This window comes from Thunnus albacares, chromosome 10 (genome assembly GCF_914725855.1).
Source record: "Thunnus albacares chromosome 10, fThuAlb1.1, whole genome shotgun sequence".
Lineage (NCBI taxonomy): Eukaryota > Metazoa > Chordata > Actinopteri > Scombriformes > Scombridae > Thunnus > Thunnus albacares.
In genome coordinates, this window is record NC_058115.1 from 17829796 (window position 1) to 17856750 (window position 26955).

Genomic DNA, 26955 nt, shown 5'->3' on the forward strand with positions numbered 1-26955 from the left:
TACCACCAACTAGATGTATTATATAACCTACCACTGTCTTGTACAATGTTCAGCATACAAAATGAGGCTTTTCATCATTCAAAGTCCAGAGCACAATCTAACTAAAGGATTTAAATGTGTTATTCAAACAGTAGAAACCCCCCCCCCCCCCCAAGAAAATATCACATTACCAATAACCAGATAACTACTTAAACAATAATAATTCATAAATAATTTAAAATAAAATTCCAAAAAGTACAAGTTGTGCCACTAACATTTAGCTCGTGGAGTAAGTGGTATAAACTTAAGTATTAAGTACTAAGTAAATGTCCATTATTGTAATTTGTATTATTACAAATGTTTCAAGATGTATATACTCTAATAATTTGTGCCTGATATGGTTAAAAAAAAAGTTCAATTACCTAGTTAGAAATTCTTAAAATTACTTCTTAATTCATCTTAATTCTTAATCTCCTCTTTCTCCTTTATTAAAAATCCAGAATCTATGAATATGTAAATATTTTTCATTTTAAAAGTTGTCCTGTTGGACACAAGATGTGTCCTACTTCACTGTAAAGTCCATTCTCAGTGTTTGTGCACTGGAGGCTTCAAGTTTCAACATCACTCTTGTGTGAGTCGAATATTGGATGAAGATCAGATTCCAAAATAGTTGTGATGTTACAAATCATGCTCGTAGGGTACAACCCTTTAACACACAGAAACTTGTCACTTTCAGTAGATAAAAACTCTGCACATACATCATTCTGCACAGTGAAACTCAAACATCCAACTGAAGGAGGAAGAAGAAAAAACAGATTTTGAGTAGAGGGGGTCTTTAACTATAATATAAAGTAACATGTCTTTTTTTTTTTACCGTTTAATATTTATGTCATCACTCTTCACTTCTTTGTACTATTTGTATCCTGTTTACAGTTCACAGAAACCGTTTCCTGTATATAGTTGTTCTTTGTCCTTATCGCTGAAGATTGGTGTGTGTAAGTACATTGAGAGTCACTAGACTGGAGTCAAATTCCTTGTATGCATAAACATACTTGGCCACTAAAGATAACTCTGATTCTGATAATTAAATATCTTAGTCCTCCACAATCCCATGCGGAATAAATTCAAGTGTAAAATGTTTCACATTTATATCTTTGGAATGAAGCCTATTGTTAATATCTCACCACAGTGTGTCCTCGATTAACATGCAGCTAGCTGTAAAATAAATTAAACACTCAACAATACTGCAGCCAATTCTTTGTGAGGTTTTAACTCAGAAGCGCACTGCACATGCGTGTAGTAAAAACACGCCCCTCTAGAGTTCCTGACGCTCTGATTGGTCCACAGTGCGGAAGCGGGTTATGGCGGCGTAAACACATGCGTAAACAACAACGCCAAGATCAGCGCAAGATACCGCTTAGTGGAGTCGCTATCGGAAATAAAACTTTAAAATAAATAGATATATTTATAAAGGGAGCATGTTTTCGGCACGAGGAGGATTTCTGCTCGGTGTACCAACTGTTAAAACTCCCGCGGTTCACTAGTTTCTGCTAACTTTTAGCCGTTGTTTGCTAACTTAACGGAAAAGTAGCAACTGTTGGTTAGTTTTGCAGTGATGGACTGCGTCGTGACGGGTGGAAACGTGAAAGGTAGCAAACATCTCTTGTCTTTTCAGCACTGTCTTTATCTATAACATCAGTATAAGATATGAATTAGCTGTTGATAGTTATTATGTTGTGTGTGTGCGTGTGTGTGTGTCTGTCTACCGTTCAGTGCTGGCCAAAGCCATCCACTCCCTGTCCAGGATCGGTGATGAACTCTATGTTGAGCCTCAGGATGATGGGGTGAGCGTCTCTGATAAGGTTTTATACACCCTCCCGCACTTCTTCCTGCCATACGTGCTGTCTTGTTGCTTCCTGTTTGTGCGCACTATATGACTGATTTGGGTAATTTTCTCTCTCTCTCTCTCTCTCTTTCGCAGCTGGCCCTGCGGTCTGTGAACTCCTCTCGGTCGGCATATGCTTGCTTCCTGTTCGCACCACTCTTCTTCAGCAGGTGCAGTGTGTGATAGAGAGAGTATGAGCCAGTGAACATCACTTTTTTTGTCTGTCATTTCTAGGATCTAACTTCCCCTCCCATTTTCTGTGCAGGTATACCATCCCCAGTGGGCACTCCTTCCGCTGCAAGATAGCAATAAGGGTGTGTTAAGAGAAAGAGATGAGCAATAATCATTCTTATGGTGTATCCAGTTTATGTCTCATTCATAACATTTACATGGACAGTGTTACTTTTTTTTGTCTGATGTATTCCAAATCCCTGTCAGATGAGTGCAAGCTTTATCAACACCACCTGATCTTTCCAAAGGTGTTCTTTCAAACTCTTAACACCATTATTTACACACAAATCGATATTTTTTTAATTCAATACAGAAAGATCCAGGAATTGGGAATATGTAGTCTCTTTTCTTATATTTTCTCAGTTGGTTTGATCAAGTTTGCATTCCTGCTACCTCATGGAGAGGCAGAAGCTGGATGTTTTAACCATTCTTCCATTACTTCTTGCTCTCTGTTTCAACTTCTCTGACTCAATTGCAGCACGTCATATTAATTACAAAAGAATAATGGGTGATGGGAGGCACGCCCGGTGCAAGTGATGTAATGTTCACTGTGACAATGAATATACTAAAGATCAGCAACATCAAATATCAGCTTTTTTCAAATAGCCATAGTTACTTCACAATCTTTCCATGAACCCTCTTGCAACTGTAGAGGTACCACCTCGGCTACAAGTACCACTGGTTGGGATTCACTGATCTGCAGTATGTAATACAGTTTCTTTTAAAACTCTTCTCTTCATTTACCTTTTACATAATTTCAAAGCCGAGGCCGATTACTAAATGAACATCAAACTTTCTAAACTCAATTTCAGATGCTATCTTTTCCTGTCATGGTACAACCTTGTGGTTCACATGGTGTGAAATTTGCAAAACCTCAATGCTTCCTTGTTTTAACAGTCATACATGGCAGTAATTTCACAGGGTAGAGCTTGTGTCAAAAAGGAGTTTTGCTGCCATATAAAAAAAAAAAAACGTAATGCAAGTGGAAATGTATAGTTTCACGGTTAAGAGTGTCTAAAATGTCCTCAAATGTGACTTAAAATTATCTTTATTGGGTTATCAGATAATTGCAGTCTATATTAACATATCAATAGTCATTTCCTTGTGTATATATTCTTTCATTCTCTTCATATGTTCCTCTGTGTGTGAGTCAGAGTGTACAAGCAGTGTTCAGGTCACTGGCGACTCTGGAGAAGACGGTGGAAAAGTGTCACATCGTGCTGGACGAGCAGAAGGACCGTCTGACCTTCACCCTGCACTGCAAACATGGTATCACTGTGTCACTTCCTCAGCATCTGTTGACAGGAATGATTTCAAAAGGGTTACATCTCACTTTACACTTGACAGGTTTTTTTTAATTCATTTTAGCACGTCAGGCATTAATTGCATTATAATCTACTTGTTTGTGTGTCATGTTTTCTCTTTAGGCCTCCTGAAGACACATAACCTGTCTTTCCAGGACAGTGAAAGCTTACAGGCAGTGTTTGATAAAGACAGCTGTGCCAACATATTCAGAGCCCAGCCCAGGTCTGTTAAATCTTTCGATATTCTTTTATAAGAAAGTACTGACATCTGCCTTTTCCTTCTGTCGTGGACCGTCTGACATCATCTCTGTAATATTTGCATTTGGTTTTTCAATTTCCTTGTAATCGGCACTGGAAGAAAATTGATTCTTAAGGTGGAAACAGATATATTTTTTCAGACTACAGCTGGTTAATTACATGAATAAATCAATAAAATTTAGCAAATAAGATGAAATCTTTTACAAAATGGACATTTTCTAGCTGCTAACTCACTCACTTTTTGTCTTCCCTTCCCTCTCAGACTGCTGGTGGACACAGTCGTGCATTTCCCGCCATCTCTGGAAGAAGTGACCATGTCAGTGAACGACGAACGGATGTGGGTCAGGAACCATGTGGAGGAAGAAGCAGGTGACTCTGCTCAGCTCACCATGTCTGTATTTACAAATAAGCCAACATAGTCATTGAAATTCTTTAAATTATTATTATTTCTTTCAAATTTTAAGAAATTTAGAATTAAAAACATCGAAAAGGACCAGTAAACCAAAATTATTGAAAAAAATAGACAGCGCTTTAGTGGTTTTAACTATATTTACTAATTCCTCAACACCGAGTCAATTGCTGTTATTGACATTAATAAATATTACATAAAAAAGAAAAGACGAACATGAAACCTGCAGCTCCCTTGTGGTTTACGGCAGAACAACAGATTTGTACTGTGCAGTCTTGGCTGTCGTTAGTCAATGTATCCTTATTCTCCAAGTTAATAGAAAATGTGTCTTTGTAAGTGATCAGTGAAGAAAAAAAACCCAGTTTTTTTGTTCCACGTTTGAAACTTTTTTGTCCTCAGATGACTTTTGATTTTCATTCATTTTCTTTTCTTGTCTCTCTCTCTCAGAGCAGTCTAAGGCCATGATGACAGAACTGTGTCTGGCCTCTGACGAGTTTGACCATTTTGCCGTCAAAGCTCACAACAGCATCACCTTCTGTCTGAAGGAGCTACGGGTGAGACAGAGGACAAAGGGGGGGAGGAGGATTAGTGAAGAGGTAGTAGGTTGGAAAATTGACCAGAGAAGTCCTATGAGGGCAGTTAAACATGTGCTGTGATTGATCTTTTTTTTTTTTCTTGCATTGATTTACTCATCAGGCTTGCGAAGTGATTAATTATCATCTCTCCTGCAGGGTTTGTTAGTGTTTGCAGAGTCTACAGGTCTCCCTATTTCTATATACTTTGATGAGCCAGGCAGGTGAGCAAATTCACTTACAGCTGATGATAATTGATCACTTGTTTCACCGCCGTGTATTGACATATACATTTTGTGTGTATGTCAGCCCTGTGGTGCTCTCAGTAACAGACAGTGTCCTGGAGGGGAACTTTGTGCTGGCAACGCTTTCTGAAGATGCCAACCTCCGTAAAAACAGCACTAAAAGGTAACAAAACAAATAAGACTGAATGGTGTGGAAAAACATTCTGCGTACAAGTTGTCAATGAGTCTTAGAAAATGCCAGCAGCAGAACCAAATAAAACTATCCAAATGGCCTCTTCAGCTCAGCATCAGGCAGGAAATTCTCAGTGTTTATCTTGTAGAGACACTGCGCCCCCTGGTGGACAAGAACAACATTGAAGACAGCTGTTCAGACGCTGCCATGTTGAGCATCTTTTCAGTAGAGAAGCAGTTGTCTGCTCTGGAGATTCTAACTATTTGTTAAACTGTTGCAGTGATGAATAAAAATGAAAATGATTACCAACATTGACAGTGGCTTTGTGGCCCTCGAAAATGTATAATAGAAAGAAATCCTAGAGTGCAGTATGTGTGACACATTGGATATCGGTGGGGCTGGATTTTCAACATTGCCAAAATACCCCACATATCAAGAATGCATGACGCTGAATGTTCAAGTCTGCACTCCCACAGTCTGCAGTCAGAACTACACCTCTTTCAAACCATCGATCATCTGTTTCTATTCACCATGTCAGCTGGGCCACTCTAGAAAAAAGGGATGATACTTAGAGAATTGAAACCAATTGCTTCTTCATATAATAAAAGGATAAATGATGAAGATTCCCTGCTTGATATCAGGAGTAAAAAAGCCACTCAGATTAACAGAGTAACTTCTCTTTATTTGGCATTTTCAGTATCATACTGCCAGGAAGAGACATTCCTCTTCCTCATTCATGTCATATTTCTAATTTCCACTCCTCAGTGTAAGCACACTGCCGCCGCCCCCTCCTGATGACTTCATGAATGACGACATAGACTCCTACCTCATCGCCATGGATACCAGCATTGCGCCAGGCCCCTCTGCTTCTGGTCCACCCACACCCCCGTTAGCTGATTCCACATGTTTAAAACAGCCTGCTGCAGCCAACCATAGGACGAGGCTACACAGTGAAGAGGAGGAGGAAGATGAAACATCTGATACTGACAAACCGCCGTACAAGAAGGTCTGATTAAGCTTTCGCAGGAAGTCACACAGTACGGGGGGGGTTGGTTACCTAAAAACTTTATATATTTTTATTTTTTATACTTAGAAAGGACTCAATTAAAAGGTTCAGGCAAGACATATAAAAAGCTGGAAGAAAAACATGAACCTGAAAATGGGTTACAAGATGAACAACCGTCTAACTGCATGTGTCATTGTGGTATTTATTTGGCAGAACGACAAATGGCAAAATACCACAATTACGAAAGATTGCAACTACGTAAAACAAGCATGAAACTCCCAACCTTTACTCAAACCATCATAACAATGAATTACAAAAGTTATTATCTGAACCACATCCTGATACACACAAGCAAGGCCCAATATGCTTATATTTTTTTGTCCTTTTCGCAGTTCTGTTCCTTGTTCTTCGGATCGGTGCTTCCCCCGTCTTCTCAGATGACCACTCAGCCGCTAACGACCCAGGAAGTGCTCGCCAGTGACAGTGAGGATGACTCGCCAGTAGAGTGACAGCGGACTGATGGATGACAAGAGAGAGACGGACTCACCTGAAAGTGGGCGCATGCGTGTGTGCACTTGTGAAAACTTTGACACCGTACTACCTGGAGTATTTGAAAACAGAAACCAACACCTTAAACCCTCATTTTCAAACCTCACTTATCGGCTTGTACTGTGGATTTTTTTTTTTTTTTTTTTTTAACCTGGGTAACACGGTCTACAGTACAGAACAGGATTGCCACTGCTACTGTACTCCAACTTTTTATTGGACTATAATGTGAATGTTGGGATTATGTGAAACTGGACTTGAAGCGCTTTCTGTTTGTTTTTGTTCAGAGTCTTCAGTTTGTGATCAAGATGCAGCGAAAAAAAAAGTTCCTTGAAATAAAACAAACATATTTTTCAAAATATGTAAACATCATTTAGTTTTTTTATTTACATGTCAAAAGGTTCAAGTATAACAAAGATTTAGGCTGAGAGAATCTCTGCTCAGATATGATAGATGGGTTCTGGAGGGACGAGGTCTCGAGCGCACGGTTATAATAAAAGCTTTTAATAAGGTGCAGCGACTTTTTGACACATTTTGACATACAGTAAGGAATATACATACATCAGGAAGAATAGCACCTAATCAAAAGCTTAAACTATGACCGTGTGCTCCAAACCTCTTCCTTCCTGACCTATAACAAAGATATGTGTGTCAAAAGTAAGATTCAGCATAAGAAGCAGAATGTCTAAGTGTCTGTGAGCCAGTGTTTGCAGGCTGAGGTGCATCAGTGCCGCCTTTCTCTTTTTGCACCTGGAAACTTTTCCCCCTCGTCTGCGGTTTCTTCCTCTCTTTCTCCCTCTCCTTCTCCAGCTCTTTCTCTCTCTTCTTCCTCAACCTCTCCTCCTCTTTCTCCCTCCTTTCTTGCTCCCTCCGCCTCCTCCTCCTCTCCCTGGAGGTCAGCTTCTCCTCCTCTTCCTCGACCGGTTTCCCCGTCCCCGTTTGGTCACTGAAGTCCTGAATCAAGATTTTGGGGACTTGCATTTTGGGTGTCCCCTTTTCTTTGGTTTTTTTGGGCTGCTCTCCTCTCAGTCTGCGGAAGAGACCAAAACGTTTTGGGGGGTCTGGCTGCCCCGCTTCCTGTTGCGCTGCAGTTGCCTCAGTCACTTCTGTGGACGGCAGCGAAGTCACTTCTGAAGACACATCAGGGGCAGATGAGGTTGGGTTGGGAGAGTCCGTGTTTTTGACTTGGTCTGGCTGACTGGGGATAGATTGATTAGTTTTCTGCGGGGAGGTGAAGAGATCTTCAGAAAGCCTGCGTGCTAACCTGGACCCACGGGAGCTGGACGACTTGCGGATGCGGAAATCACCAGAAGAGTGGCTGCTGGTACGCCCAGAGACTTGTGTCGCACCGCTGTCACTTGGCTCAGTCTGGTCTTTTGCAAGGTGAGAGTCATCTTTGTTTTGGACCTGTGGGTTGCTGTCGGTATGTGGATCGTCTGTTGGTGGAGAAGAAATGAAAACACAGTCCTCTCCTGCTGTTTCTTCTTGAAGATCTGTACTTTTCTCTTCCTCTACAGGACCCATCGTGACTTGGCTCTTTGGTTGTTCAGGTGCAGGCTGCCCGACAGCACTTATTTGGACTAAACTCTCCTTCCCATCAGGCTCAGCGGTGAGGTTCAGGCCTGGCTGTGTTGAAGTCTCCTCCTCCTCTGCAGGTGCTGTGGAGTCTGAAGTCTCCACGTTTGTCTCTGTTGGCATTTCTTCTACTTGTGTTTGATCGCAAATACTTGTGTCATTGTCAACCTGTGCCTCTGATGGTACAGTCAAAATAATTTCTTCTTTATCCTGCGCAGGTTCAGATCCTGTTGTATCGCTTTCTTTCTCTGAACTTTGAGCGACTGCTTCACTCGTCAGTGTCACTGTCTCATCTGCAACTGGTATCTCTGCTTCAGTCTCTGTATCTGCTGCCACGTCGGTGTCTTCTTCATCATGGATGCATTCAGGTGGAGGCGGTGTAATTGTTTCTTTCTCTGTGTTCGTCTCACTGGGAGGAAGCGTATCGTGTTGTTCTGAATTTGTCTCTATATCAGCCTCAAATTGGTCCTGTGTGTCTTCCTTCTCTTGAGGCTGTGCCACCACATCAATTTCTGTCTCCGTTTGGGTGTGGGGCTCTTCTTTCATATCTATTTCTGTTAATGACTCACTTCTGTGGTATTTAACTTCAAATGCACCACCCTGTGAGCTTTTGTCTGTCTCTGTGTCTTGCTGTTGCGTTTCTGTCTCTAATGTTTGATCTGGGTTTATGACAGTATGAACTTCGACATCACCGTCTTCCTCTGAGAACACCGTTGTCTCTGGTTTTGTTTGTAGCTCAGCCTCTACTTTTACTTCTGCGACTGCGTCCACCTGTGTCTGTTGCACATTTTCAGTTTCTGTCCTCTCCTCGGGTTTCACATCAACCTCTGTCCTCAGTTCCACCTGCACCTCCACCTCTTTGTCTCTATCTGCATCTTTCTGTACCTCGGTCTGATTTTCCTCCACAGCAGCTGTATGTTCACTTTCTGTCACCTGTTCTTCCGTCTCTTCCTTTGTGTCTTTGCCCTCAGTTTCCTGATGCGGGACTTGTGATTGGATGTTAGAGTCCAGCTCCTCCACATGTTCAGAGGTTTGTTCAGCTGGCTGAGGAACATTTTCAACAAACTGAGCTTCTGCTGGACTTTGGGTTGTTTCTGTCTCCACGGTTGTGTCTTCTTCTGCTGAGGTTACTGTCTGTTCAGATAGCAACGTCCTTTGTTGGCTCTCCTCCTTTTCCATTTGTTCATCCTGTGGTTTAACAGGCTCTTTTTCTGTCTCTTCTACATGTTGTGTTGGTATGTTTTGGCTTTCCTCCATCTTTTTGGGGACCTCGAACAGTTCTTTCTGTTCAGTTTGTCCCGTCAGTTCCGGCTCGCTCTGTTTTTCATGTTCCTCTGAACCAACGTCCTCCTCCTCCTGAACGCCCTGCACCTTCTTAAAATTTAAGTCAGTCCAGCTTCCCCAGTCCTCCTTTGCTCCCATTGAAAGATGCCTCACAACTTTACCACCCCCTGCCCATTCGTTACCCTTCCCCCCTTTCCTCCACTTCTTGTGAAGGAGCGAAGGAGACAGCGAGAGGGTGGAGGCCGAGCGAGCCAGAGGGGCGGACAGGTTGCCTTTCTCTCTCTCCTTCCTGTCGCGTTCCTCCTCGCTGTGTCGAGCCCTCTCCCACGCCATCCGGTATCCCTGGCAGCGACCTCGGGGGTCAAAGGTGGACGAGGGTCTGTCTTTTCTCCACTGTTGTAACGTCTTCTCTGTCTGCCTCTCCAGATCTCTGGCTGACAGCGTCACCGAGCACACCTGAGACGAGAAGAAAAAAAATTAAAAACACTGGTCTCATTATTGTTTTACTGTAATTTTCAGAATTTTAGATGATTAACAGTCTTACAGTTGAAGTGTATTACCTCATAATTTATGTAGTATTACACATTAAACACATAAAAATGTAATAAATCAATAGCTCAGTATGGAAATAACACAAACTGAAGTTATTTACTTTTATGCAATACTTTAAGACTTATTTGCACTGCTGTAAGCTCAAAAAAGGAAAAACATGAGTTTATGCATAACAAAAGCAGATAATCAGCTTGAAATCTTGAAAGTGATCCATGAGATGGAAGACTGACAAATTATTTATACATCGCAAGATGTAGAAAATGGATAGTATAACTTCTTTTTCTGTTGTATGCTTTATCATTCATAGGCAATCATACACCAGTTGTGTAGAGCTACATAATGACTGGCTGTTTGTTATATGGATGTAATGGCAACAGCATAGTTGTTTATTACTGACACGTAAGTAAGATTATTTGATAAAAATGGCAGCTGTAGATTTTAGCAGCATGCTGTCTAGTGTGAAACATTTTTTTTCCTACCTTTTTGAAAAGTTTTTGTTTTTTTGCAGTCAGTTTCCTGATAGTTCCTCCATTTCCACTAACATTAGTCAGGAACACTGTGTTTGTGTTGCATGAACTCACACATAGTAAACCAGATTCTCACAGTGGCGGCCTTGTGCTTCATTCTCACCTCTGCTATGAAGGCGTCGTCTTCCTCTTGGACCTGCTCCCTGACGGCCCTCAGCCTCTCCAGAGTCTCCATCTGGCCCTGGCACTGCTTCCTCTGGTCAGCCCGGCCCAGCACCCGACGGACAAGCACCACCGCCACCTGGAGCAGCACCCGCACCCCTGCAACGCAAAGAGAAGAGGAGGAGGGGGACAGAGAGAGAGAGAGAGGGGTAAGAGCTGTTGGAGACGCTTCTAAATGGTAGCTAGAAATCACAGTTGGCGCAACAGGCACCATGTCAATCACATTATATATTGTAGATAATTTCTGAACAAATAATTATTCTACAAAGCGCTGTAAATGAACTGCTGTGACGTTCTTCAAGTTTTATCAGCTAATGTTAATATAAATCACTATAGAACACATAAAGCAATACAGAAATATTCTTACTTTTGGCCACAAACATCATCATAAATTAAATCCTAATGAGATGAAATTTCTTTTGGGCCTTTTCATTACTTGAAATTCATTATCTTAAATTTTATAGCAAAACATACAGGAACAACATAAAACCAGTATGATATACAGATAATTATATAAAAGATATAACGTGTTTTGCTTCCTCCCTTCCAGGAAATAATCTGATGCAGTTTATTTGTTTTTGACATACCATAGCAGAAAAAGAGATCCCAGACTCGGAGCAGTGTGTTGAAGGGCAGGTGGCGAGTGAACAGACACATCAGCCAGTCAGTGGCGAACATGAGGGGCTCTACTCCGTGGTGCTGCAGGTGTTTGTGTACAGCTGGACACGTTCTTTTCAAAACCCAGTTCAGCATGGCTGCATCAAACAGGACTCCCTCCTACACGACACACGCTCAGACAGTTTAGAACAACAGAGATCCAATAGGTCTGTAATTTCCTTGAACATTTCATTGAATTAACAATGTAATTTGGTTCTAATTATAGGAATTATCGGTTTGCTCTTGGGACAACAGCTCAATTTAAAGACAAGCAAATATTCATTCATTATTAACTTATTATTAGAAACTGTATTCATTATATGTATCGAACTGCATAGTTGTCTGTAGACACATTTAACATTTCTGTATGTTCAGTTGACCTTTTGAGGTGTGGTAATCGAGCACTGTCTCTATTTTCCCTTTAACTACCAAATTACACAGTTATTTCTTAGACAATTATGTAAGCTAAAGTATTACTGAGATCCAAACTTTGCACATAGTTTAATAGATCCATCACTGCCTTAATGTAATAATACATGAACTAAAAACAGCCTTTAAATTCAGTTTACTAGCCTAAGTGTAAGTTATCTGTGTATGACAGGGTAAATAGGTCAGAGGGAGCTGTGTCAGGTACTGTATGAGGTGTATGTTTACATGTACGGGAACCTGAGGGTCCTCACCAGTAGAGGGCTGTAGTATCCGGGCAGGTACTGCTCACTGATCTGCACCAGACACCAGAAGGCCTCCTAACAAGGTCACATGAAGTGAGGGACCACATAAGAAGACATCAGGTGAACTTCAAGTGCCACAATACATTTATACATTATATATTGTCAGATCAGTTTATAGATTAATAGTGAACACCAGATTAGTAAGATGCTTTGAGTTTTTTGGGGGTTTGCAGCTTCTTTATTCAACAGAAGGGTAAATTGTGTTATTGATTACTACCTCAGCAGGCATGTTCATCAGCAGCACTGCAGCCACTGGTCCCTGTGCCTGGCAGTAACCCTCCTCCGGTTGGTACTGAGTGTAGGCTTTCAACACCCGGAACAAACCACGCTGCCTGTGCAAACATACACCACAGTTATCAGTCACGTAAACCACAAGTTTAAACTTTGTTTAGATAAAAAAAACACCTGCAGAATAACAAAGTAACAACTTTTTTTATTGTGCAACAAGATGATACAAAGGAAGCAGAACTGTAAAGAGGGGGTAGTAGCAGCCGAGGTATACTGACGACTAAAGAGATTGTAGATCTGTTTTCTGTGTTCTCAACGGAAAGACATAGGAGCAGAAACGATGCCCTACCCATGTCCGTCCTTGGAGAGGAACATCTCATGAAAAGGGAACTGTCGGTCTAGGTCTCGCTCGATCACATCCACCCAGTTCTGCAGAGCAGGTTGTGAATCCAGAAACTGGCACGGAGACAAAAGTTACTTTAAGTGAAACAGCTACAAACACTCAACTATTTAAAGGGTTAGTCATGAAAAAATGCTTCTTTTCATTATGTTCACTGCACAAGTAATTTATAATAGTTCATATAATGAACCACGATGGGCCTAATTTCTCTTTTAATGCAACTAATGACTATTTTCATTGTTGATTGAGCTGTTGTCAATTCTTTTTTTTTGATTGATGAATTATCATTTAGTCTATAAAAAGTCGCCCGAAAATAGTGCTACTTGCCCATCACAAGTGATGTACAGACAGTCAAAAACCCAAAGATATTTAGTTTGCAATGATTTTAAAAAAAGAATAGCAGTAAATCCTCACATTTGAGAATCTGGAACCAGAGAATATTTGCCATTTTTGGTTGATAAATAACTTAAAAATTACTTTTATGGCAATCAATAAATCAACTAATGGTTTCAGTTCTAGATACATCCTTTACAGCATGACCATTACATTCTTACATTGGGGTTCTGATGCTGAAACGATACATTGAACATACATTGGCACACTGATCGAACATGTAAAAGCATTTGCTACAGCAAGAGTTACCTGGTAGAGGTTTTCATTCTGTTTCATCCTGTCAGTAGCTCCACACAACAGAGGCCAGCACTTAGCTCTGAGTGAGGCTGGGATGCCCTTCTGACACTGAACTTTGACCTGTTGGCAACAGAGATGCAGGATCAGCTCAGATCAGTCATAAGAAAACGACTACGACCATCTATATTTTCATTGTTGTCTTTTCCACAGCAGACATTTTGACTTGTTGTAGTAGGAAAAGCACAGGTGTTACTAATAACATTAATGGTGGCTCTATTCTATTCAAGTGTCCCAGTAAGTCATGATGGTGTGACAGTGAGCCAGCATGCACAAAACCAGGACCCCGAAACTGAAGCAGCCATCATTAATTCTCACAATTACTCACACCTGTGATTTTCCTACTGTGTCAAAAAGTCAGAACTATCTCCTTTGTGTAGGAGTTGATTTCCACTACGTTGAACGACTGATTTAATGAGACACACCTTACTGGTCTTCTTTGACAAGATGCGCTCCCATTGGCCAATGATGTTGATCCACTTGGCCTCCCTCTGTCTAACCAGCTCAGGGGGTGGACCCACACTCCTGACCCCAAACAACATACAAAGCAACAGGTAAGTATTTTAAACCCAAAATATTGTGCTTATAATAAAGAGAACCTTTTACGTGTGTTTTCTGTTGACCATGTAATTTAACTGTGCTGAGCTTTAAGTCAGTGTGCAGAGTTGCTGCATGCACGTTTGTGTGTTGTCATTATAGAAAAACAGCCTTCCGAAAAACGACAGGAAACAGGAAAACCACACAGTGGCGGTGTAAAGTCTCCATAGCAACAGGTCAGGATGTTATCAATGGGGAGAGTGTAAAGACGACAGTTTGTTCAGCTGTTCTTATCCTGAAGTTATAATATTTCATCTGCAGTCCAGTCTACTGGTTTATTGTTAGTGAAAAACTAAGGTAAATTTGTGGTCAAATGATGTTGAAAAGGTTTGAAAGAGTTTATTATTATTTTATGAAAGTTTTAAAAAAAAACTGATTGCAGCTTGCACTCAATCTGACATGAATCTGACAGATTTCTAAATGTCAGCATGTTTGTCTCTTCCTTTTTCAAATACATCCACAAATGTTCACCTGGGTCGAGGTCTGGTGATGGTGGACTTGTGTTTGCTCTTTCTTGGCCTTGTGTTTAAGGTCTGTCCTGCTTTTAAATAAATTCTTTTAAACATAACTTAAAGTAATCACAGATGTCAAGCCTCTGCAATATACAGTTTTGTAGATTACCCTACAAATATTACCACTCAATCAGTATTTCTGTGTAAACAAGGTTTTCTTTCACTCTTTTAGATGCATTTTGTTCTTTTTGGCCCATTTTGCACATTTACATGAAATAAAGGATTTGGAAGCTGCAGCATTCCTATTAAGACTGTTTTCTAATTGTCTTTTGACTGCATTTACTAACTGGAGTAGTTCTTTGCCCAGTTGGCTTGCTTTCTTGGATGCAGATGCTGTTCTGTCTCATAAAAAATGTTGGCTTAAAATCTACAACGTCTTTAGAGCTGCCTGGCCTAAATTTGGAAGAAAATAATTTGCTCTGTGAAAATCTCTACATTAATATCTCCACATCCCCTTAAAAAAACTTTCAATCCACCTGCAGTCTGCTACTGGGATAGTTTTTCAGTACAGAGAAGAAATTAGACGACAGACAATATATCTATTATATATATATCTATTATATATATGTATGTATATATATATATATATATGTATATGTATGTGTGTATATATATATGTATATGTATGTGTGTATATATGTGTATATATATATATATATTTATCTATAATATCTGAATTTTAAGTCTTCTGAAGCTTTCAGAAGACTTAAAATTCAGATATTTTCCAAATTTTATGTATGTATATACACACACACACACACACACAGACATATATATACATACATATACATATATATGTGTATATATATATGTGTATGTGTGTGTGTGTGTATATGTATATATGTATGTATATATATATTTGGAAAATATCTGAATTTTAAGTCTTCTGAAAGCTCTAAAAGCACAATTAATAGTGACAATACCACATAGAGGACCATATTATTTACACTGTAATGACTAAAATGAACTTTTATATATATTACTACTGCTCAGATCAGAGTAGTAGTAATATACATATTCAAACATATAACAAAAGTCTAAAAATGATTTTTATCAGTGCTAAATGTACATTGTGATAAGAAGCACCCACATAGTAAAAATGTCTTTGTTTTGATGAATAATGAAATCAAATATTTTTGGTTGTTGACTTTTTTGTGCACTCAATTTTGAATTTCTCCATTTTTCAGTACAGGACCTATATATATATTTTAAGGGTCCTGGGCTTTCTGGGGTCTTGTCTGCCATGAGACACAGCTGAGTAATCTCAACAACCTCCTCAGTATACATTTCTCTTTCTACATAAAAAATCCTCCTCTGAAAACAGAAAAATGTCTGATTTAACTAAGCTCAAGAACAGCACAGTAAATGTGAAACTGCTCACCCAGCTGTGGATCCATTTGTCAGAAGGAAGCCGAACCGGTCTGTCTCCAGACCGACTTCTGACCCTGCATCAGATCCAGAGCTGTCCTCTTCACTGAAGTTCTTCTGGACTGGATTTGATGGACCCAACATCTTACTGAAAGAGAGGAGGAGGAGTAGAAATGTTATCCGGCTCTCATCATTCAGCGTGACTGTGTGTCCTGCTCTATCATCGTGATTAAGATATACTATACCAAAGAAGCACAATACTGTTATCTCATCTCAAAATGCTGCTCTGGCTGGAGTATGTTGAGGTTTTTGCTTTATGTATTTGTCTTGCAGATAAATGAGAATGTTCTGCTACACTTCATGATGTTTTAAAAGTAGACTACATATTTTGACACCCATGTCGTTCGAGCCAGGGCTCTAAGATCTGCTGGCTCAGTTTTTAACGTTAGAATGAAGTAGTTTAAGTCAACTTCCTGCCTTAATCCAACGATAAACATAACCACATTGAGAGGACAGAGAAAAGAGAGAATAGGCATTCAAACTGAATTTACCTTGTACATGTCCGTCCTGTTTGATCAGTCGATTGCTGAAGAGGTGAGGTGTGATAGACTCTAGCAATGACAAACTTCCTCTCTCTCTCTTGCTCATTTGCTCTCTCACACACTTACAATGTCTCTATGTCTCTCCCTGCCTCCATGTCTCTGTATTACAGATGCATGATGTGCCTTAAATCAACTTCCCTCTGGCAAACAATGTGAGATGTTGAATCAGCAAAATTGACTATTTAAGGAATATAGTCTCTTTTTTAGCTCTCATGGAAGTGAAACATGATTTATCAAACATCACATCAGAGTTAGTAATAAATGTTAAAAATATGACCTTCAAAGTGCTTCCTGTTGTCTGAGCAATCTTTTTGCTGATTTAGCCTAATTTAGAAAATACAAGGCTGCACTCACACGGGCGAGAAAGTGATGTAAATCAAGTGAAGAACATCAGTAAATGTAGCCTACAGTTGTTTTGCGATTTCATAACCGAGAGTGGAGAATAACGAGGAGCAGTGAACGCAGCATGTGTATAACTGCGCAGTTCAGGGACCAGTGTTAAGTAAGTGTGAGTTACCTGTCACTGCTCACCAAAAACTTGAGGTAAGTCTAGTTAAATATAATCATAGAGGTGACCTGATTACTGTTGAGGATTCATTTGAGCTCTAAGAACAGGGAGCATGTTAAGTTAATTTAGCTTGTCTGCTAAATTACTCTAAATTGCCAATGTGAATGATGAGAGGCGTATTTATAGTATATTATCAAGTCTGGATATATGAGTTAGTATTATGAACAGTTATCATCTGAATAAAGTAAAGTAATTTTTTTGTAAAATAACGTGTTTTTAGGGAAACTGCGCTTTAATGTAACGTAATAGCCGAGAAGCCAAATCTTGCTAACGGTTGTTTTATTCGTAATGACGCATTCACGTCATGTCGTCCTGATCGTAAATAAGAGCTGCTAAATATCCAATCTAGATGAAACACCTGCAAAGGTGTATACAAAATCGCCACAGTTGGCAGCATATTATGACACTACTACAGCCAATAAAAACGAACTATATATGCTACAGTGTGTTTATATGTGGTTTAACTTGTTAATAAACGCCTACCAATATCTCACGCAATTAAAAAAAAAAGCTAATTTAGCCTAGTTTTCCATTAATATGGCGCAGCTGCTAGCCTAGCATTGTGTGTAGCCATCTTGCAGTAATCTGAATGCTCCCAAATCGTATAAACTGGACGTGTTCCCGTTCTTCCCATCCTGCCGGCATGCCGTCAATGTGGCAGACCGCTGACGTAATACCCGGGATTTGGGGCGCAAGATTATAGGATGCATGTGCTCAGTCAGCTGGCAGCCTCCCTCGCTCCCTCACTCCCTCCTCCTTTTGTTTTCAGTGGAGAGCTTTTTCAGTGTTGCAACAATAACGTTTCCTGTATCTACTGGTCACATTTTAGTTCCTCTAATCAGTATCACCTGTCAACTTTTCTAACTGCCTCTCTGCTCAGATGTCTGCTGCACTGAGTCTGCGTCTCCTCCACTGCTACTCAAAGCCAGGTAGGCTACTACTGAAGCAGGTGTCATTAAAACAGTAATATGTCCATTTGTACAACATGAGGCATCACATCACGTTTGTGTGTATCTCCAGGCACCTTCGGACACGGTCCTGGCCTTGTGCGGCCTTTCAGTCTCAGTGTGCAGAGAGAGGGCTACAGTGAGTGCTGCTACAAACCAAGAGCTATTCACACATGGCATTCTCAGCGGAGTGACCACATGTGACCGCTGTTTTGATAAACTCCCATCTCCCTCTATTGTCTCTCTCCACAGAGTATGTAAATGCTCAGGAGCTGCCTACAGACCTGAGGTCCATCACCGACCGGGCCGCCACAACTCTCCTATGGACCGAACTGTTTAGAGGTCACACATACTGTGGTTTCCATGCAGATAGCCTTTGTCATGCTCAGGATTAATGGATAAGCCTGGTGGTATTCTGTATTTTTCTTACAGACAACAAATCTCCTGAAAAGACAAAAGCCATCAATGAGTTTATTTTACAGATATTGTCTGTGTGGCCAAATCCCGATGTATTATTAAAAACACATAGATGGGCCACACTGGGTGATATGTTCCTTTATTATTATTATCCAAACTAGAGTCAATTCTGCATACACCAGCCTTTTGTCTTATTACTTTCTAGCGCACCAAAAGTGTATTGATTCCCCGCTGAAAAGGATATTTTATAGTTTAGTTTATGTGACATTATGACAGTGAGGATATTAAATCACATATGACTCTAAAATGTCACAGATGATACAATGAAATCCAAGACTTTAAGACTAATCTAGATCCAATCTAAGACTAGTATTTCCATTGAAGTGTTTGATATAAAGAGAGTAAAGATGTGGGAGTCCAAGTGAATAAGTAACAACACATTACCAACAAGCTAATACAGCAAATACCCAAACTATCATTAACAAATCAATCCACAATTTTCAAAATGTTGGCGCCCCGGCCTGTAATTCAGTTCTGGCTATGGACCCGTTGTCATACCCCTCTCTCTAGTGTTTCCTGTCTCTTTGTACTTAAAAATGATAATAAAATGCACTATTTACACTATTTATAAGTCCAGGCAAATATACAGTTTGTTTGCTACAAACTCCAGTGCTCAGCTGTCTTAGGACATTGCTCAAGCTTCTTAGAAACAGATGGGTTTGTGGCTGAGTGCCTCAGACAGGATAGGGAAGTTGGAAAGCATTGAGAGACTGATTGTTTCATTGTTTTGTTGACAATAAGAAAAATATAGAACAATGTCTTTAAGTCAGTCATCACTCTTCCTCCAGGTTTGGCAATGACCATGAGTTACCTGTTCCGTGAACCTGCCACCATCAACTACCCGTTTGAGAAGGGCCCTCTGTCACCTCGCTTCCGCGGAGAGCATGCTCTCCGCCGCTACCCTAATGGAGAAGAGCGCTGCATTGCTTGCAAGCTTTGTGAGGCCATCTGCCCCGCTCAGGTGAACACAAACTCATGCTCAGTTCCTGCAATAAAGATCAATATTATGTATAGAAAGTATTCAGAATAAATCCAGGAATCTATCTGTGTTAATTTGGAATATTAAAGAACAGGTATAAATCATTTTGAGTGCTGAAACAATAAGCCGATTAATAGATCAGTCGATAGACAGAAAATTATTATTTTTTGTTTTTTTTTTGGCTGTTGATATGTTTGAGGTTTATAACCTTGGTCAGGTAAGTAGGTATTTCTTTAAAGATGTCACTTTTGGGAACTTTCAATTTACATTGTTTATAGTTTCAGACATTTTACAGACTAATTGTTTGATTAATTGAAAAAAACCCATAATTTTTAAAAAATGTAGTTACAGGTAGTAGTTACAATGACTGCATACATATTCTGAGTTGCCCTTGCTGCAAGAGATGCTTGTTTAAAGTACACAACAAATATGGGATGCATGGAAAATCATTTAAAACATTCAGCCCCTTTGAAAACATTCAGGTATTATTTTGGTAAAAAACAAAAAACAAGACGAACTCTTGTAGTTTTCTGCCATTCCAGTGTCTCTTTCTTTCTCTATGTCTCATATAAACACACCACATACTTCTTCTAACGTAGAAAAGGATATGACATTGAGCAATGTCTCAGATTTGTGATGACATTGTTTTATCTGGTGGCACACACAGCAACTACTTTCACACAAAAAAATTAAGTAAGGCCTTTTGTGCAATAAAAGAAAAGATATTTATCTGCTGTAGTGTGTTGCTAAATTCATGTTGCTAATACCAATAACGCTACTCACTGTTCACATCATACCCGTAGTACATTCTGTATTCTGTTAAAGGGGTTAATGCTATGATTTGAATCTCACAGTACCTGCTGCTAAGGCTGTGAGCTATTCAGTTCTGAAATATCTGTCTGTCTTATCTGACTTTGGTTTTGTCTCTTCCCTTTTCTCCTCTGTCGAGGACAGGCCATTACCATTGAGGCTGAGACTCGAGCTGATGGCAGCAGGAGAACTACACGCTACGACATTGATATGACCAAGTGTATCTACTGCGGCTTCTGCCAGGAAGCGTGTCCTGTTGATGCCATTGTTGAGGTAAATATAGGTATATCATACAGGGCATCATACACTCAATCTACCAACAAAATCTTAAAGTAGAGTGAGAAACTTCACGTTGTATGTGTGCAGTTAGACATTAGATTCTGATGTTAATTTTAATGTCAATTTTTTCCTCAATCCCTCCCTCAGGGTCCAAACTTTGAGTTCTCCACAGAGACACATGAGGAGCTGCTGTACAACAAGGAGAAGCTGCTCAACAATGGAGACCGATGGGAGGCTGAGATAGCAGCCAACATACAAGCAGACTACCTGTACAGATAAACTGACCGTTGTATCTGTGCTCTGCCAGCTAAGATGTGTCAGACGTGAAAATGATACATCTAATCATCCTCCTATGCATTAAAGAGATTATGTGTAGCTTTACAAATATCCATATAAGCAGTGAAGCCTTGCAACCTTATATTCTGTTGTCAGAAATTAGAAAAACAACAAACAAACACGCACAATTATATATCTCTCGTGTTGATATTGTACTTTATGATGTTGACTTTATAATCTCTAACCCATAGCCTATGCACAATCTGTGATTAATTATTTTCTGCTGCACTTTAGAAGCATGTTTTATCTGATTTAATAGCCAGGACATTTATGAAACATTATATGTATGTAATTTTGCTGAAGCTATTAAAGATACTGAAATAAAGCATGTTTTTAAAATTGAACTGTTCATTCTCTTGTTGCATTGCAACAAGTTCTGAAACTATCAGTCGATTCATTGACAAGCCATCAGTCAAGTCATTCATCTAGCAAAAATGCCAAATATCATCTGATTCCAACTTTACATACATGAGGATTTTATCTGTTTTATATTACTGTAAATTGAATATTTTTGGGTTTTGGGCTGCTAGGCTGTTGAAACAAGCTATTCGAAGGCATCACCTTAGATTCTGAGAAATAGCAATGGTCACATTTGGATAAACAATTACGGACTGATTAATTATAAAACGAATTGTTAGTTGCAGCAACAATTAAATCCGGTCTTGTAATGTCAGCCACGCTTTAACCACTATTAAATATTAAATAGAGCTGGAACAAGCAGCACTTAATAGATTAATTGATCTACACTGATTAATTGTTGAATATTTTTTAAGTAAGAACAATTTGCTGATTCCTGCTTTTCTTTGACATATGATAGTAAATACAATTGAGGCTTGGACTGTTGGTCGGACAAAAGCTATTTGACAGTGGACTTTGTGGACTTGTGATGAGCATTTTTATCATATATTTTTAAAGATATTATCTACATGAAACAATTAACTGAGAAAACAATCAGCAGATTAATCAATATGCTAATGAAAATATCGTTAATTCATTCCCAATGATATATTTTTTTAAGGAAGTAAACATGGCAGGTCCTAAATAACACACACAGATGCACCCTTTTTAATTTGTCACAGGACGTGTAAAAACATGCAGTCTTTGGTTTAATACAATACTTTATTAGCTATAAAACTGGCTGTACTGGAGTTACGTGCCGTATTATAATCTATAGGAATAAGTGGCTGCGGGCTTGCTGAATCATGGTCTCAGAGGTACACTCCTCCACTTCTGGAATCAAATGCGTTTTTACCGCTGCGGTGGTCACGTGATAAGGGCGGAAACTGACTCATAGTCCACGCTGAATCTCCCGCGAACGCAGCCATTTACTCTTTTTCTCTCATCGCGGCAGCACCGGTGAGTCCTCCTCTCATTATGGGCCAACCTAACATTTTAAGTTTGTGTTTATCAGGTGAAGTATGTTAAAACAACGGGGAACTTGAAGGTGTGCGTTTGTGTTCATTTGGCTTTGTAAGTGTGACCACGTGAGGAATTAGGCCATTGATTATCTTGTGCTAACTCCCGGCTACATTAGCAGTTAGCAAAGAAAAGAATGGCCTCCATGCCGTGCGGGCTAACAGGTTAGCATGCACTGCTCTACCTCATTGCACTGCTTTGTTCTTGAAAACCGCTCTTTTTCCTTAAAGTTGGTGTATTTAAACTTGTTGCCAGCATCAACCTTGAATGCGTGTCAGCCAGCGTGGTGTGTGAAATGTCGTTTTTGTTATAACTGGGCATCAACTGCAACATGGAACACATTAGTCCAATTGTTCCAGTCGAACAAGAAAAAGTGCGGTCTCGCGTATGGACCTCTCGTATGGCGCACTCAACGTTAGTAGCTCGTAAGCTAGCGAGCATCTCACAGTGTTAATATACGGCAGTAGCAGCAAGCTTGATCGTCTTTTCAGTCAAAATTCCGAGTCCAGCGTTACATTTTTAGTTGTTTTACCTGTATTGTGCTTTTGAGCACATTCAGATGTTACTGTAACTATTCTTGCTAACGTGTCGGAACGTTAGCATGGATAGAAAATGCTAGAATTTGTCATCGCTAGGTAACGGGCTGCGGAGTGACGTTATAACCGTTAACTATATAACGTAAACCGCCCAAAGCGCCAGAATAACGTTAACTGTGCGGTTTTAAGTTAGCGACTTTGTGAAGATCCCCCCTCCCTTCTCAAAGTGTAACGTTAAATGCGGCGATTGCTAACACCATTAGCTTAGCGTTACTGATGACTGTCCAACTTGGCAGACAGTACGGCGGATAACCTGCTGCTAACCGTCCCGCCTTGTTTTGTTTCACTCAGAAAAATCGCAACCACGGCGGACTCAATGGCACAGTGTGTTCCGGTGGCGGTGTTTAAGGTAAGTGTGGTTTAATAACACGTATGGATTTTATTATATCAGGCATGAAGGTGTAGAGACTTGTACTAATTGTTCGCTGGGCTTAACCGCCCGTGTGCGGAACCAGTACCAACCAGTCTGAACTAACTGCTCTCCTGCTTGACAGCTGGTGTTAGTAGGAGATGGAGGCACAGGCAAAACAACGTTTGTGAAGCGGCACATAACAGGAGAGTTTGAGAAGAAATATGTTGGTGAGTATTTCCCCATGTTGTGAAGTGTGAATGACCCATCAGGACATTACAGAGAATGACTTAAAGATCCCCTCCAGACATGTTTCAAGATGTAAATACTCTATTTTGAAGAATAATTGTCAGGTTTTTTCCACCAAAAAAAGTCCAGTTATCTTGATAAAATCCTTGAAATGACATCTACTCCTTCTCCCTCATTAAAAACTCCAGAAGCTATAAATATGCAAATATATATTTCACTTCAGAAGTTTAACTGCTGGACACACAATGTCTCCTACATCACTGTAAAGTCCATTCTCAGTGTTTGTGCACTAGAGGCTTCAAGTTTCCACATCACTTTTGTAAGTTGAATATTGGACCAGGATTTGCTCTCAAACTATTTGTGATGCCACAAATCATGCTCATAGGCCGACCCCTTAAAATTGGATTTTCAGTGAGTACAGGGAAACTTGTCACTTTCAGCACATGAATGTGAAAACAGCCTTCTAGTGTGAAACTCTGCACAAACATCATTCTGCACAGTGAAGCTCAAACATCCAACTGCAGGAACAAGAAGAAAAACATATTTTTGAGTGGAGGGGGACTTTAAAGATAACAACTCTCAACTGTGATGCTCAGTCACTTGGAGTGAGGCATTATGCATCAATAAGCAGGGCCGGATTAACCCAGTAGTGGGCTGCGGGCCCCTGCTGAGCCCCCTGCCCGCCCAAACTTAGTTTGGGTTATTAATTGATTAAACTCATTTAATAAAAAATATGCACCATGTATTCACAATATTTGAAATATTAAAGGTTAAAAAGTAGATTTTTGCATAGATAGGACCTCAAAATTAGGGACAAACACTTACCAGTTTCAGTTTATATAAATCAGTTAATCAAATTACCACAAGCTAATTGCTTGAGAGTGAACTAATTATTTACTCTACATGTACCTGAGAACAGGCATCACAGGTTTGAAATTCTCATTCAACAATAATCATGCATTTGACTGGCACACATCTGTATCCAATGTTAGAAATATAGACTGGAGCAGAATGAGACTTTGCACAGAAACATCCTAGTTTGATCTTCTGTTTGTGCATTAATATGTTCTCATCGTGTAAGATATTCTTGCTGCACTTTATTATTTCATTCACTCATACTATGAGTCCTCCCCATTTGTCTAACTTTTTTCCGGCCTAAATTAATTGGTTAGCCATATTTTCCACCCTTCTTACACTCATGCATCTTGTGTTTTCTTATGATTCTAGCCACTCTGGGAGTCGAGGTGCACCCGCTGATGTTCCACACCAACAGAGGAGCCATCAAGTACAATGTGTGGGACACAGCTGGTCAGGAGAAGTTTGGAGGCCTGAGAGACGGCTACTACATTCAAGGTGCTGCTCACAATCCCTAGCATGTTATTTATATTTCGTTCATGCAGCAGTCATGCCATATTTGTCATGCATTATCCGAAATTAATCAGTATTTAGTTTTTTTTTCTGGCCATTTAATGTTGAACGGTCAGACCAATCACTATATACTTAATTTAAAACTACTTCCATGTTTATAGTGTATTAAAACTTCACTACTACCTCCACAGCTCAGTGTGCTATCATCATGTTTGACGTCACCTCTCGAGTCACCTACAAGAACGTGCCCAACTGGCATCGTGACCTGGTCCGTGTCTGTGAGAACATTCCCATCGTCCTTTGCGGCAACAAGGTGGACATCAAAGATAGGAAAGTCAAAGCCAAAAGCATTGTGTTTCACCGCAAGAAGAACCTGCAGGTAATAACTGTGCTCTCACACATCAGTCACATATAAATTATGGAACGCATTGGTTTGAACTATTATTTCTAACTGCTATAAACCGCTTTGTCTCCAGTACTACGACATTTCTGCCAAGAGTAACTACAACTTTGAGAAGCCTTTCCTGTGGCTAGCAAGGAAGTTGATCGGTGACCCAAACCTGGAGTTTGTGGCCATGCCTGCCCTTGCTCCCCCAGAGGTCCAGATGGACCCAACCCTTGCTGCGAAGTATGAGGAGGAGCTTCAAGTGAGTATGATGATGGTGATACAGGCACAATGTCCCTATAGGTGACTATATGCAGTAATACCAAGCAGCTTCTTTGCCTTATTCAGGTATAGAAGAATAAACTTTATATATTTAGCAGGGCACAATGTTATTGACTTAATTTCAATGGCTGTTTCTCATTCTCTAGGTTGCATCACAAACAGCACTCCCAGATGAAGAAGATGACCTCTAACCTGTCAGCTGAATTTTCCCTCTGCCCCACCCCCCTCCCACCCCGCTGTGGACAGAAAGTTTTTGGAGTTTTGCCCCCTTACTGTAAAATCCCTTTTCAGATTTTTTATTTTTGAATTTTTTTGTTTGTTTTAAAACTAAGGAAAAAAACTTGGTGGAAAAGTTGTTCTAATTTCACTGTATAAGACACACCCACCCTAGTGTTGTTGTTGGCATGGCGACGTGCTACTCTTCATCTTCGAGCACCCTCCACTGCACTTACCCAGCTCGCATAATGCTGTTGTACGGTGTACTGGAAGCACTAAGGGAGTAAACTTTGAATAAAAACATTCTCAATATTACATGTCCAGGTTTGTTTTTAATTGACCAAAGTGGCAGAGTCACAGGGACGCTGTCGGTTTAAAGTAGTTCCAGTAAAAAAAACACTGGATTATCCAGAGTAATAGAGACACCTTCTGGAAGGGCATCTTGTTGTTGAATTTGAAGTCATTTTTAAATGCATTGTCAGAGGTGGGTGATACCATTTTTAAAAAGAAAAAAAAACAACTCATAAGATCACATATGTAACTATATTTTCCAGTATTGATATATAATGCAATATAAATTTTGTAATGAATTATATAATTTAATAGATGGGATATTAATGTTTGGTTTTAGCTAATGCAGCAAATTAATCAAGGTATTCTACATCTATTATGGGCTTTTTTCCCACAGTAGACATTTTGACTTTCCATAAAAGGGAAAAGCAGAGGTGTTACTAAAAAAATTAATTATGGCTCTATTCTACTCAATTGTCCCAGTAAGCTGTGACAGTGAGCCATCATGCACAAAACCAGGGCCCTGAAAATACACTTATATATACTTATGCCTTCCTGCTGTGATGTGTGAAAATGTTTATCATGGGACTAAAGCCTGTTGCTATAAAGTAGTCATCTTTGATCTACAACATCGGCCACAATGGGCCCAGTACAATTATTAGATATTACGCTGATAGATATCTAACAGTTAATCCTGCATGTAATGGGGCTCAATGATGTAACTCTTAGAAAAGCTTACAGTGGTGCTGTTGCATCCTAAACATACGGTCCTTTTATACGGAATCAAATACTTATGTAAGAGGTTTTTCCAGGGTCAACAACTTTAATAGCTCAACAGATGTAAACTGGATCTAAAATATTAAGGTAATGTTTGTCCAATCACAGTAGAGGCATTTACAACCTGCTGGCCACCAGGTG

General features: G+C 39.9%; 4 protein-coding genes across 4 annotated transcripts; 3 read left to right on the forward strand and 1 right to left on the reverse strand.

Moving 5' to 3' along the window:
- The first annotated feature begins 1299 nt into the window (after positions 1-1299).
- On the forward strand, positions 1300-6781 carry rad9a (RAD9 checkpoint clamp component A). Its single transcript, XM_044363015.1, has 12 exons — positions 1300-1628; positions 1753-1823; positions 1961-2034; positions 2130-2178; positions 3250-3364; positions 3523-3622; positions 3920-4026; positions 4514-4620; positions 4798-4862; positions 4948-5046; positions 5821-6061; positions 6454-6781. Exons 1-12 carry the CDS (start codon positions 1595-1597, stop codon positions 6568-6570), a joined length of 1179 nt encoding a protein of 392 aa, XP_044218950.1. The 5' UTR covers positions 1300-1594; the 3' UTR covers positions 6571-6781.
- Positions 6731-16845, reverse strand: tbc1d10c (TBC1 domain family, member 10C). The gene is made up of 10 exons (XM_044363013.1): positions 16439-16845; positions 15901-16035; positions 13836-13935; positions 13366-13473; positions 12673-12779; positions 12313-12427; positions 12045-12110; positions 11295-11484; positions 10649-10806; positions 6731-9922 (listed from the first exon to the last, which is right to left on the reverse strand). Exons 2-10 carry the CDS (start codon positions 16029-16031, stop codon positions 7259-7261), a joined length of 3639 nt encoding a protein of 1212 aa, XP_044218948.1. The 5' UTR covers positions 16032-16035; positions 16439-16845; the 3' UTR covers positions 6731-7258.
- Positions 16846-16934: 89 nt separating this feature from the next.
- On the forward strand, positions 16935-21229 carry ndufs8b (NADH:ubiquinone oxidoreductase core subunit S8b). Its single transcript, XM_044363017.1, has 7 exons — positions 16935-17032; positions 17938-17986; positions 18078-18143; positions 18257-18346; positions 19270-19442; positions 20415-20543; positions 20697-21229. The coding sequence occupies exons 2-7, from the start codon at positions 17938-17940 to the stop codon at positions 20826-20828; spliced, it is 639 nt and encodes a 212-aa protein (XP_044218952.1). The 5' UTR covers positions 16935-17032; the 3' UTR covers positions 20829-21229.
- Positions 21230-22168: 939 nt separating this feature from the next.
- Positions 22169-26061, forward strand: ran (RAN, member RAS oncogene family). Its single transcript, XM_044364285.1, has 7 exons — positions 22169-22241; positions 23189-23246; positions 23392-23476; positions 24723-24848; positions 25055-25242; positions 25340-25510; positions 25677-26061. Exons 2-7 carry the CDS (start codon positions 23214-23216, stop codon positions 25719-25721), a joined length of 648 nt encoding a protein of 215 aa, XP_044220220.1. The 5' UTR covers positions 22169-22241; positions 23189-23213; the 3' UTR covers positions 25722-26061.
- Positions 26062-26955: the final 894 nt, after the last annotated feature.

What these genes read in the sequence shown, in the direction of transcription:
- rad9a (XM_044363015.1), top strand. Translation starts at nt 1,595, where the DNA reads ATGGACTGCGTCGTGACGGGTGGAAACGTGAAAG. An exon ending in GCACCACTCTTCTTCAGCAG is followed by an intron (nt 2,035 to 2,129) that starts GTGCAGTGTGTG and finishes TTTTCTGTGCAG; the next exon opens with GTATACCATCCCCAGTGGGC. An exon ending in CCATGTGGAGGAAGAAGCAG is followed by an intron (nt 4,027 to 4,513) that starts GTGACTCTGCTC and finishes TCTCTCTCTCAG; the next exon opens with AGCAGTCTAAGGCCATGATG.
- tbc1d10c (XM_044363013.1), bottom strand. Translation starts at nt 16,031, where the DNA reads ATGTTGGGTCCATCAAATCCAGTCCAGAAGAACTTCAGTGAAGAGGAC. An exon ending in TGTCAAAGAAGACCAGTAAG is followed by an intron (nt 13,474 to 13,835) that starts GTGTGTCTCATT and finishes TGTTGCCAACAG; the next exon opens with GTCAAAGTTCAGTGTCAGAA. An exon ending in CTCTCCAAGGACGGACATGG is followed by an intron (nt 12,428 to 12,672) that starts GTAGGGCATCGT and finishes ATGTTTGCACAG; the next exon opens with GCAGCGTGGTTTGTTCCGGG.
- ndufs8b (XM_044363017.1), top strand. Translation starts at nt 17,938, where the DNA reads ATGTCTGCTGCACTGAGTCTGCGTCTCCTCCACTGCTACTCAAAGCCA. An exon ending in ATGGACCGAACTGTTTAGAG is followed by an intron (nt 18,347 to 19,269) that starts GTCACACATACT and finishes CTCTTCCTCCAG; the next exon opens with GTTTGGCAATGACCATGAGT. An exon ending in AGGCCATCTGCCCCGCTCAG is followed by an intron (nt 19,443 to 20,414) that starts GTGAACACAAAC and finishes TGTCGAGGACAG; the next exon opens with GCCATTACCATTGAGGCTGA.
- ran (XM_044364285.1), top strand. Translation starts at nt 23,214, where the DNA reads ATGGCACAGTGTGTTCCGGTGGCGGTGTTTAAG. An exon ending in AGACGGCTACTACATTCAAG is followed by an intron (nt 24,849 to 25,054) that starts GTGCTGCTCACA and finishes CTACCTCCACAG; the next exon opens with CTCAGTGTGCTATCATCATG. An exon ending in ACCGCAAGAAGAACCTGCAG is followed by an intron (nt 25,243 to 25,339) that starts GTAATAACTGTG and finishes CTTTGTCTCCAG; the next exon opens with TACTACGACATTTCTGCCAA.